General features: G+C 46.6%; 1 protein-coding gene across 3 annotated transcripts in view; it reads left to right on the forward strand.

The window, feature by feature from the left end:
• Window positions 1-12,083, forward strand: part of OTUD7A (OTU deubiquitinase 7A) — a 402,649-nt gene that overhangs the window by 359,188 nt on the left and 31,378 nt on the right. For all 3 annotated transcript variants that reach the window (XM_077123999.1, XM_077124000.1, XM_077124001.1), the window contains 2 exons: window positions 1,978-2,105; window positions 3,325-3,437. In XM_077123999.1, coding sequence (XP_076980114.1) covers window positions 1,978-2,105; window positions 3,325-3,437 — 241 coding nt within the window. The remainder of the gene's footprint in view (window positions 1-1,977; window positions 2,106-3,324; window positions 3,438-12,083) is intronic.

Consider the following 12,083-nt stretch of genomic DNA (forward strand, 5'->3'; position numbering starts at 1 on the left):
TGGGCTAATTTCATCATAATTTATTAACTCTCCTCCTGGTATTGAATATATTCCTTCTGTATGAAACCTGGAGAAAGAATAAGAGAGAAGAAATTTCTGAACTGTGTCAAACAGTAGCCTAGTGACAAAGTTCTGGACATGGAGTGGCTTTATCCTGCACAAACTGCAGTGTACAGTGTTGCTTTCCCCTTGGGCAAGGTCTCCCCGTCCTGGGTGGTTGGATGGCAGGCTTTTGTCCCCATCAGCTTGATGGTGACTTCCAGACCAGCCCTTGGAAGAGGCAGAGGGTACAGGACTGCAAGGCAGCTGCCATCCTCAGAGAAGCCCATCTCAACCATGTGCCTGGGGAGTCAAAACGAGTGCTTTCCTTTCTCCCCAGAATGTGACGGCTAAATGCCCCAGCAGCCGAACTGCGCAAAGCAGACCCATGCATGCTTAACCCAGCCACACCTATAGGCTGCCTGCTGACCATGCCTGATGTCGAGCTGAGACTGTGGGTGTGCAAGTGACAGTAACCTAGAGTCAGGCTTGTAGGCAGAAAAGGGGGAGCTGAACAAGAGAGGTATCTGTGGGTTCTTAGAGTGCATATGGGCTGGCGCTGCCTGGGAGAGTTTGGGAAGGCTGGCTGAAAGCAGAGCTGAAAGATGAGTAGGATTGGCCAGGCATGTTTTATAAAAAGACTGCTGATGCCATTTCATTTTGCTAATGCTGCATAAAATGATGAAAGCCTCCCTTGCTGGATTGGTCACTGTTTGTTATATACCCTTGCAATGAAAGGATGCACTGCCAGGTTATGCCTTTAAAAACGTAGATCAATTCATGTCACACCTCTGTGAGAAGCTCTCTGGAGGCACCCCAGCTCACTCAAGGTAAAACCCTAAGTCAAATTATCACCTACAAAACCCTCATGACACGGCCACCTTTGAACTCCCTGGTCAGGTCCCTCAATCTGGACCCTACTCCATCCACCTTCCCCTCTTGTCTTTCTCAAGTTCACCCCAAGGGCCACCCACTCAGGGCCTTTCCCCAGCTGTCCTCGGCCCAGAAAGCTTCCTCCTGCTCCCCTTACTCCCTTGCCCCAGAGAAGCTCCATCACTTCTCACCCATCCAAATCTGTCCAATGTCTCCATCTCAAGTACCACTCCATCATCTCCAACCTCCTAGCCTGTATAAGTATCATCTGTACTTACAATGTTGCCACTCTCCTGACCTCCTCTACTGAGATATAGAACTAGTAAATGAAATTTCAAGGAATTAAATTAAACAAATGAGCAAATAAATGAATGAGTGGACACCCCACCCATTTCTCCTGAGCCTGGGGTTTTCTTCCCATGGTTGGGTTTCTTGGCTATGTCTGATCTTCCCAGAGCACGCACTCATGGACAGCTGCTTTGCTTTATAACCTCAACACTCAGCGCAGGCAAGAGGGAGAGAGCAAAACCCTCTCCCTTGGAAGCCAGGTGCCCCTACTGGGTCCGCACAAATCCACTGACACTCCACAGCCATCTCTCTGTGGCTCCACAGCCATTTTGACCCATGGCAGGGTCGAGATGAAGCCAACTCCCAGAGCTACTTACGCCATCATGACCTGGGGCCCTGTGTATGGACATATCACTAGCTGGTCCCTCGTGCTATCTCACAGTCAAGACTCAAACTTTGGACTGTGACCTTAAGGGTCCTGACAGCAAACTGGGAGATGGAGGGTAGGTTGCCCAGAGTCCCAGAGGGGGACTACCCTAGTCACCCATGATTGTTTGGCTAAGAAGAGGAAGTGCTTCTTCATCAGCCTATCTGCATTGACAAGAAGCATTAGGTTCTTAACCTAAGGGGCTTGTCAGATAAAATGGGGAGTGAAAAGTTCATTAACACATTATCTTTGGGCATGTAGACATGGGCAGCCAGGCCCAGCATGTCAGAAGTGTGAGCCATCACTCTCCTCATCCTCCCTCTCATGTCCTTTCTGTCTCCTGGCTATAGGAATGTGGGGCTTCCACGACCGGGATCTGGTCCTGCGGAAGGCTCTCTATACCATGATGAGGACGGGGGCTGAAAGGGAGGCACTGAAGCGGAGGTGGAGGTGGCAGCAGACGCAGCAGAACAAGGAGGTTGGTGCCCACTAGTGTCCAAAGGCTGAGGGTGGGGTCCATGCCCACTGTGTGCAGTCAGGCAGAAATGGCTTCCAGCGGGTCAAAGGCATCCTCCATTCAAACCCACAGAAGACACAGTCCTTTATCATAGCATAGGTTACAGCAAAGAGTAACCACAAATCCACTCACACAGCTCCTCCTGGTGTAATTAATAAAACCTCCCACCGGGCGGGCCATGGTGGCTCAGCATACAGAGTTCTTGCCTGCCATGCCAGAGACCCAGGTTCAATTCCCAGTGCGTGCCCATGCAACAAACAAACTAAACAAACAAAAATCCCATCTTCACTCTCAAGTGGGATGATGGATTATGTGGTTACCCTGCTGTTAGGTCACTGCAGGTGCAGCTACAGGGGGCGTCCAATGCTTGCCTGCAGTTGTGTGCATGCTCCTTGCCAAGAGAAGCCCAATTACCCCTCCAGCAACAGAGCATTCCCAGCCAGATGATTAAACGGACTCCCCAGGGCCCTGGCTTCCCTGCTAAGAGGTTTGAGGCCACATTACAGTTTGACTGTGACATTAAACTAAATGACAAGTGGGTGTGTCCAGCCAAATGAGTATCATGAGGGAAGGCACAAGTGGTGTTTGGAGGCCAGAAAGGTACTTGGGCTCCATCCTGAAAATAAATCAACATTTCTTACAGGACAGGGAGAAAAACACTTGTGCTGCCAGATTTCAGTGTTCCCTCTGTACATGTAAATTATAACTCCAAACCAGGATAACCAAGAATGTGTAAATGGCACTAAGAGTTTGTATTTCTGGATGGCACTTCATACCAGATACATTTCACTGTAACCACAGCCAGCAAACCTTACCATAAAAAATGCTTTGCCTTTGCTTTCCTAGAAGCAGGGACCACCTGCTTTCTGATAGAAGTTGACCCCATTGTCCCTACAGATTTGTTGATGGGTGGTCCCAAACCTGGTACAGGTACAGGCTAACATTCAGTCATTCCTGCCCTTGGGAATGACCTTGTCACTGGATAAACTCCCAATAGCTCTGAAATTAGAGATGGGCATTTCTGGGGGAAAAGAAATTAAAGCACCAACAACAGAAGAGGAACAGTCAGTGGCTACTATCAGGGGTTAATAGTCTGGGCTCCCCCTGGGTGAGTGGGCGTGGGTGGCACTGCCTTTTCTGCCAGCACACTCCTGAACCGGCCTTACCTCTTTGTGCCCAGTCAGGGCTGGTGTACACAGAGGAGGAATGGGAGCGAGAGTGGACAGAGCTGCTGAAGTTGGCCTCCAGCGAGCCCCGCACACACTTCAGCAAGAACGGGGGCACAGGAGGAGGGTAAGTATTGCTCACTCTCGGAACCCTTCTTTAGGACCATTATCAGGCTTCTGCAGCCTGGAGCCAGGCACTGTATTGGTGGTGGGGAGGGTGAGCATGAGGGCAGTACTATGGGAAGACAGAGTCCAGCCTTCAAAAGTCAGATTCTAAACAAGGACACATGGGGTGAAGGGAGTTGGAGTTGATGGACCCCTGCGGGATATTGGGGTGAAACTTTACATATCACAGGCATGGTAGTCCGGATCATGGACCCCATCAAAAGATGTGTTCTTAATCTTAGTGTGCATTCCTGTGGGTGTGAGCCCATTTGTAAATAGAACCTTTGAAGAAGTTAAGGGGTAGACTTATTTGGGAGAAGAATCTTCAAAGTTCCTACTTAGGTGTGACCAAACTGAATCAGGGTGGGCCTTATTCCATATGAGGCCTTAGAAAGAGAAGAAACTTGAAGCTTGAGGTCCCAGAAAACCAGATGAGACCAGGAACATCACTGTTTCAGTTTGCTAAAGCTGCTGGAATGCAATACACAAGAAATGGGTTGACTTTTACAATTTACAGTTCTTAAGCTATGAAAATGTCCAACTCAAGGCATCAGCAGGATAACACCTGGGCTCTGAAGACAGGCTGCTGGCATCTGGGATGCCTCTGTCACATGAGAAGGCACATGGCTGGCATCTGCTGGTCCTTCACTGCTGGATTTCATTGCTTTCAGTTTCTACTTCCAGTGGCTTCCTCTCTGAACTTCTGTGGGTCCTCTCAGTTTCTCTGGAGTTTTTCCCTCTAAGATTGCTCAGCTTTTTTCTGTCCTTTATCTTCTCACAAAGGACTCCAATAAGAGAGCTAAGACCCACCTTGAATAGGGTGGGTCACATCTCAATTGAAATAACCTAATCAAAAGTTCTGTACAATAGTTCTATACCCACAGGAATGAAAGAGTAAACGAGCATGGCCTTTTCTGGTGTACACAACAGCTTAAATTACCACAATCACCATGTGATGAATGACAGCCATTGCAGAGTGTTACCAACCTCCCAAGGAAACCATGGTCTTACCAAGCCTTGATTTGGAACTTCTATAAAACCATGAGCCAGTAAATTCCCTTTGTCTTAGCCAACTCATTGTGCAGTGGTTGTAACAGCTCTAAGCAAACTAAGACACTGAGACAGACATTCTGCAGGCAGAGGCATAGAGCCCCCACAGTTCTTCACCTGTGTTCCTCAGGACCTCTTCACACAGGGCAGAGATTTGGGAGGTAGGGGATGGTGGACCCACTAGCGTCCTAATCAGACTCTGAAGCCTCAGCTGCTGGGCTTGGTTGTTTTTCCCAACCAGATATCTTTTTCATTTGTTTGACTTCAAGAAGTCAGAGTGAAGGTGAAAGATCACCAAGATAGCATGGCATTTCCCAAATGGGCTTCCGTGGATACCCTAACAAAAAAGGCTCAGCAGCTGTGTAAGTTCAGAGTGTAGCCATGGCATAAATAATCAAGTGGAAACAATTGTGGTGAAGAGTGCAGCCCCAGAGCCTGGCAGCACAAGAGCATTTGCCATGGGCAGGTGGCTCAAAGTATAGTGTTCTGTGGTTCAGACTATGTGAATGTGAGGGCAAAGGCATGGTCCTTAGAATAGGTCTCAAGCAAACCAAAGAAAGTCTGAACCCTGAGAAAGGGCAAGGGGACCTTACCCAGCTCCTGATTCTAGGGTATATATGGACAACCCTGAGGCTCACAGGTCCCCACAGCTCTGCTTCCCCAAAAGCAGTGTCTAGTCTTTCCCTGCTTGGGAACTCAGCATGTCTGGCTGGAGGAAAGAACTCCCAAGGGGCCCCACCTGCAGCCTTGTGCTGACACAATAAACAGGGACACAATTGCTCCAACATTGATTTATTTCAACAATGTGGCATGCCAGCACCAAAAGCACATCTGCTCTTCAGGTCACGTGGGCCAAGGGTTGGTCAATTCCTGCTGACCCTGCTCTCATTTTTTCCATGCCCACAAGTCATGCCTGTGAACCTCAGTAGTGCCTTTTCTGCCATTGCATCTCCAGCAGTGGCTGCATGGCAGGTGCTCCAAAAATGCAGGTGGAATGGATGGAGCCCTGGTAGGGGAGGGACAGGGAAAGGAAACAACAAAAATAATAATAATAACAATTGTGATGATTTGAAGCTGTATGGACCCCTGAAGATGATGTTCTTAAAGCTAATCCACTCCTGTGGGTGTAGACCTATTGTGGGTGGGACCTCTTGATTAGGCTATTTCAGTTGAGGCCCCAGAGGGTCTTGGTCTTGATCCTCTTAATGGAGTTCTTTAAAAGAGAGTAAAGGACAGAGAGAGGACATAGGAAAAGACATAGAAGTCATAGGCCCTAAAATGTAAAGAGAAACAGAAGCTAAAAGAGAGGACACACAATATAGAAGCCAGAATCTAGAAGCAGTGAAACCCAGGAGTTAAGGGAGAGACCAGCAGACATCACCATGTGCCTGGCCATGTGACAGAAGAGCTGAGGATCACCAGTAGTGGATCTTCAGGGAGATAGTATCATCCTGTTGATGCCTTAATTTGGACATCTTCATGGCCTTAGAACTGTAAGTTTGTAAACTAATAAATCCCCATTGTTAAAAGCCAGTCCACTGTGGAATCACACCCCCCACAAAGACTCGTTTGTACCCTAATCCCCAGTGCTCTGGGTATGATCCCATTTGTAAATGGGATCTTCAAAGACCCTGTGAAGACAAGGCCAGATTGAATCAGGCTGGACATTAATCCAACATGACAGAAGTCCTTATAAGCAGTAGGAGATAGATCGTTGTGTGAATGGAAGTAGATCTGGAGTTACGCATCACTGGCAAGCCACCACCAGAACCCTCCAGACTTCAGAAAAGCACAATCCTGCTGACACCTTGATTTTGGTCTTCAAGTCTCCAGAACTGTGAGAAAATAAATTTCCATTATTTAAATCCACCCGCCCCCCCCCCCCAAAAAAAACCATTCAACTTCTGGCATATTACATTTCATCAGCTTTAGCAAATCAAAACAACAAGTAACTGCCCCATGACACTCCATGTCATGTCCTCACAGGGCCTATCCAGGAGGCAGGAGGTGGCCACATGGCTTTCCAGACCCTGTGATGCCAAAGGCCAGAGCTCCAGCAGGACTGTACAGCTCTTCCCCTCACTTTACAAGTGGAGAAACCAAGGTCTGGAAGGCAGAATTTCACATCCCTAGTAGAGTTTCCCCTAGCTCTTCTCTCGCAGGGACTCGTCTTTACCAGAGGCATCTCAGGAGTAGGACCACAGCCTCTGCTGGGATCTCTTAGGTACATGATGGGGGGGGGGGGGTCCCTCACCCCTTACTACTCTTTGTCATTTCCTTCTCTTTCTCCCACCCCTTAAGCCCTGAGAATGGAAAGGAGGAAGGGGTTTGACCAGTGACCACTTTCTCAGTTCACTCTATGGATGAAAGAAGGGCACCCTGGACTTGCTGAAAACCTGCTCTTAAGGCTTGCTTTGTACCCCAACAAATCTATAATGCACCTCTAAATACCACCATCACAGCCACCCTCTATCTCCTCTCAGGACTCCAAAGATTGTGTTGTGGCACTAACAACCCCTTCACCATCAATTTGGCTAATGTTTCCCATTTAGAAGCAATGAATGAGACAACATTCTGGAAACTGGTCAGCCCTGGGAAGTAGAAGGAAATATGGGTGAACACTTGGACCTGTGGGCCAGATTCGGGGGAAGGAAGCAGCAGGAGTATCCCTTTTACCAGCTGGAAAACTGAGCCTCCACAGGATTAAAAGACTTTCCCAAGATTGGAACAATAATATGTGGAGAAATAGAAATTTGGTCTAATCATTAAGTCCCCTCTTCACTGCTCTCTATTGCCTTTTTTAAAAAGTCCCTTAAATATAAGATAATCTGTAGCACATCAGGTGATGGGTTGATCTGCAAACAGATCCCTCACCGGGGTCACCAAAGCATGAGTTACAGTCCCAGATTAGGCACATGATCCTAGGCACATCAAACAACCTCTCTAACCCTTGGTTTTGTTCCTCCATAAAATACATATAATAGAAACCCCAAAACTTTGGTTCCCACAAAAGCCATAATCGTGGTCTGGAACTTCCTGGAGTCACTCATGGGGATGCCATTGTCCAGCAGTTTGCCTGAGGCTGGATAGTCCCAAAAGATACTCAGTTGTGGAGCTGGGGCTGGGAATTCTCTTGGCTGGGCCTCTCTCCACATGGTGTTTTAACCTCAAAAAAGCCAGGCCCTTTATAGAGCCAGATCATTTTTCCCAAGTAGTAAGATTCAGGGAAGACTCAGTCATGCTCCAGCACTTAAATAGTACTGGCTGTCCTGGGAGTGACCAGCCTGTGCCATGTTTTCCACATCTTTGCATACTGCCAAAGGTAATCCAAGTGAGTTATGGGATTCTCCTTGTAGGGATTCCCTTCAATATACTTGATGATCTGCATCTGGAGACATTTAGGAAGAGCTCCTTTGAATTGATGTTTCTATTCAGAAGGCGTTTTTGTTTCTAGAATATTTTTTATCTCCCAAGATAAACTGAAGCATCAAGTTCTCTTCTAAAGTATGAGGTGCTTGTTTGCAATGTAACCAACAAGCTGAAAGCTCTACAATGTCTTTCTGATTCAAAATCTGTGACGTTATGACCTTGAAGACATGAATTGCTAAGTGCTTCTATTCCATTTGATTTTCTTGCCTGTCAAGAATGAAATGATTGTTAATGAGAGCGAACTGTTCTTGTGTAGAAAGTGGTCCATGGGATAGGAAAATGAAAGATATGTTTATAAGTCTCTCCAGGTTTATTTGTCAAGGAATATATTTACCCTATTGTACTTTAAACTCTTCAATAATGTGGATTGTCATTGAAAATTTCTGACCCATCTTGGGGCTGGAGGAAAGGAAGAGGGGGGAAAAGACCTCAGCTCTCTTTTGTCTTTATCAAGAACCATTTGTTTGGACTCTTCCCAGGGAAGTTTTATACTGGAATGCTCCTGGCCCCATCCTGACCACCTGCTTCATTTAGGACTCATGTTCTATATTAATTTCCCAGCTGCTAAAGCAAATACGATCCAGTGTGTTGGCTTAACAAGAGGAATTTATTAACTCAGCATTTCAGAAGCTAGAAGTCTGGCTTCCTTCAAGGTCTATATCTTCTGGCTGGCCAGCAATCTTTAAGGTCCCTTGGCTTTTCGATGACACATGACAATGCATGTGGCAGCATCTTCTTCTTTCTCTTCCAGGTTCTGTTGACTTCCAGCTTCTGGCTGCTGCCCATGGCCTCTCTCTCCTCACCTTAACTAAAGAGACATCTTGAATAGCTCTTATTCGCAATGGGTCCAGACCCATCAGAATGTGAACCAAGACAAGAACATGTCCACCCAGGCTATGAGAGTCAAACCACTTCATGGAGGTTTCACTCCTTCTGAACCCTAGCCCAGAGCTGGGCACAGCGTGCCATAAGCCCTTTACTCCAGAGGTTGGCAGAGAGCATGAAGCTTCAGGGTCTCCCCACACCCAGGAGAGACATTGTTCCCAAGACCCACGACACCATTGCCCAGCCGTGGTCCATTTGGAGGCAGGGAACAAAGATAAACAAGTGCTCATGCTATTTTCTTTTACAGCCTTTGGCTGGGAGTCAGGGTAGGGAGCCCTAGTCTTCTCAGGGAGCCGAGAATCCCTAGAATCAGGGAAGGGCTAGTGTTGTCAGATGACAACAAGAACAGTGTCATCTGCTGAGCACATGTTACATCTCAAGCAGGCCTATGAGGTTGTCATTTTCATCACCAACTAAAGATAAAGAAATTGAGTTTCAGAGAATTAGGTTATTACCCAGTATCCCACAGCCAGTTGGAGTCAAGATCCAAACTTAGATCTGAATGAAAATATAAAACCTTTATTCTTTACAAACGTGAAATGGGTAGAAAGAGGAAGAAATCAACAACTCATCTTGAGATTTGTCATGAAAATAATCATTTTTATTCTTGAGCATTCAATATGTAAAGCTTATTGGTTCTTCATGTTATAGGTGATGAGACAGGTCAGAGAAAAAAGAACAGAGAAGAGGGGCGTTATTTCTAGGACTCTCAACACACCCCTCCCCACCCCCATCAAGATCTCCTTTGTCCTGGTTCCCTTTTTCTCTTAGGCACCTCTCACTCTGTTTTTTCTTTGTGGCTGAGTTTTCTGGAATTTCACTGGCAGTGTTTTTGCTGTAGTTCTTTATTATTGGCCTTTTTTCAGAATGCCCAGCCTTCAAAGCATAAATGAGCAGTCATTCAGCTCCTGGGAGACGCACACCACATCTCAGAGCCAGAAAACATGTTTGGGTTCTTGTGGGAAAGGAGTTCCTTATGTACATCCCTTATGGGGCTAAGCCTTCCATTGGCAAAACCAACACAGGAATCACGTGTTCATGTAAGGTTTGTAGGCATGGAATCCAGGTCAAATTTTTAAAAGACTTTTCTAATTGAAAATCCAATAGGTGCTCACTCTTCATCTATTGGTGGTCCTTAGTGAGGAGCCATTCCTAACCATCCTATCTAAAGAGGCCACTTTTTAGTACTGTGCTTCTTACACCTGATATTTTCTTATTTAATCATCTGTTGATTGTCTTTCCCCATCCCCAGACATGTGCACAAACACACACTCAACTAATTCCAGCCCATAGCTGATACACAGTAAGTATTTGTCCTAGAAGTGACCACAGAATTCCTGAGTCAAGCAGTGAGCTCTCAAGCTCAGGCCACTTTAATCACAGTTGAGAAGGGTCACTATCACAGCTGAGGCCCATTTTCTCCCTTCTAAATGCCGGGAAGGCCCAGTGTCCTCTATTCTTGCCTTCCTGGCACAGCTCTTGGCAGGGCTTCTGCCAGACTATACTGTACCCTTGGGAATATTTTTAAAAAGCACCCCCTCTCTGGGCAGACGCAGTCCCTGTCCAGGATGCAAAGGCCAGCAGGCAGAATGCCAGGTGGTTTCAGCGCCCAGCAGCCTCCTTGGTGTTGTACCTCTGGAAAGGGTCCTGGCTCTCAATCTCTGGCACCCTCCGCATCTATGTACTAACTCACTAAAGGTTTGTCCTGACTCTAAGCCCTGCCTGGGAGAAGGGGTCAAGTCCCACCACTTACAAATGCTACTCATAATATCCATATGGAGCACTCAATACAGCTGTGAAAAGGAGCAAGAGGGGCCCCTAAGTATAGTGATGGAGGTGTCTCCTGGATATGTTATTAAGAGAAAAATTCAAGTATCAGAATAGTGAGTATAGAGTCCAGATTTCACCTAAAGGTGGAAGGAGTGCATGTGTATGTATGTACATTCATATATACTCATATGTGTGCATATACTATATTTATAAACAGACGTCTACAACTAAAACCAGTAACCAATAATTAGGTCATCATAGTTACCATGAATAGGGCAACTATACAATTTATCATCCAAATCAATTCACTTTTAGGAAGGAAAGTGGGTACTAACCCCTTGAAACATGGTGAGTAGGCCTTCCCTACGCAAAGCAGAGGGTATCGTAATCCCACCCAGGGGAGGGAAACGTGGAGAGGGGCAATGGAAACCCAGGCTTTATTCTCTGTGGCTGAGTGGAGCTTGGTGGTCATGAACCTGCAGCCCCCACACTGGTTTGCCTGTCTGTGAAGATGGCTCTCGCTAAGGGTTATAGCTATAATTTAAGTCAAAGCTCCCCAAAATCAGCACTGTGCCTTTGTCTTTTGCTGCCTGTCTTCGGGACTTGAAATCTTGTGGTAGATTGAATGAAGTCCTGCTTAAAGACATGTTTGTCATCCTAATCTGTGTTCCTGTTGGTGTGAGCCCATTAGTAAATAGGACCCTTTGAAGATGTATTATTAGCTAAGGCATGGACTCATTTGTGAATAGGATCTTCTCAGGTGCTAGTTAGATGCAACCAAACTGAATGAGAGCAGACCTTAGTCCATATAATTGGAGGTTTTATCAAGAGAGAAAATTCAGATCCAGCCAGAAGAGGAAGAAACTGGAAGTCAGTGGAACTGGAAGAGCAGACACAAGAGAGGTGGCCATGTGATGGGAGGCAGAGATAGAAACCAAGATATGTCAATCAAGCACTGGAATGCTGCAGACTTCTGAGAGAAAGCATGGCCTTGCTGACCCCTTGACTTTTTATTTCTAGCCTCCAAAACCATAAGACCATAAATTCCTGTTAAGTCAATAGGTGTGTGGTACCTGACATAGCAGTCTAGCAAACTAAGACGTTGGTCATGCCAGGCTGTGCCAGGAGGGGACCCAGCCTGGCATTCTGCCCAGGTCACTTTCACCTCCATCTTCCTCCAGGTGTTGTTTTCCTTTGGGTGAATTTTTATCCTTGTTCCCAGGAAGCCTCCCTTCTCAAGTACATACCAAAGAAAAGGTGATGTGTGCTGTTCTAGTTTCCTAGCTGCCAGAATGTAACACACCAGAGACGGATTGGCTTTTAATAAAAGGGGGGTTATTTTGTTAGTTCTTCAGAGGAAAGAGGTTCTTTCTTACATGGGAAGGCACAGGATGGTCTCTGCTGGCCTTCTCTCCAGGCTCCTGGGTTCCAACAACTCTCCCCGGGGTGACTTCTTTCTGCATCTCCAAAGGCC

This window comes from Tamandua tetradactyla, chromosome 12, assembly GCF_023851605.1.
Source record: "Tamandua tetradactyla isolate mTamTet1 chromosome 12, mTamTet1.pri, whole genome shotgun sequence".
NCBI classification, from domain to species: Eukaryota; Metazoa; Chordata; class Mammalia; order Pilosa; family Myrmecophagidae; genus Tamandua; species Tamandua tetradactyla.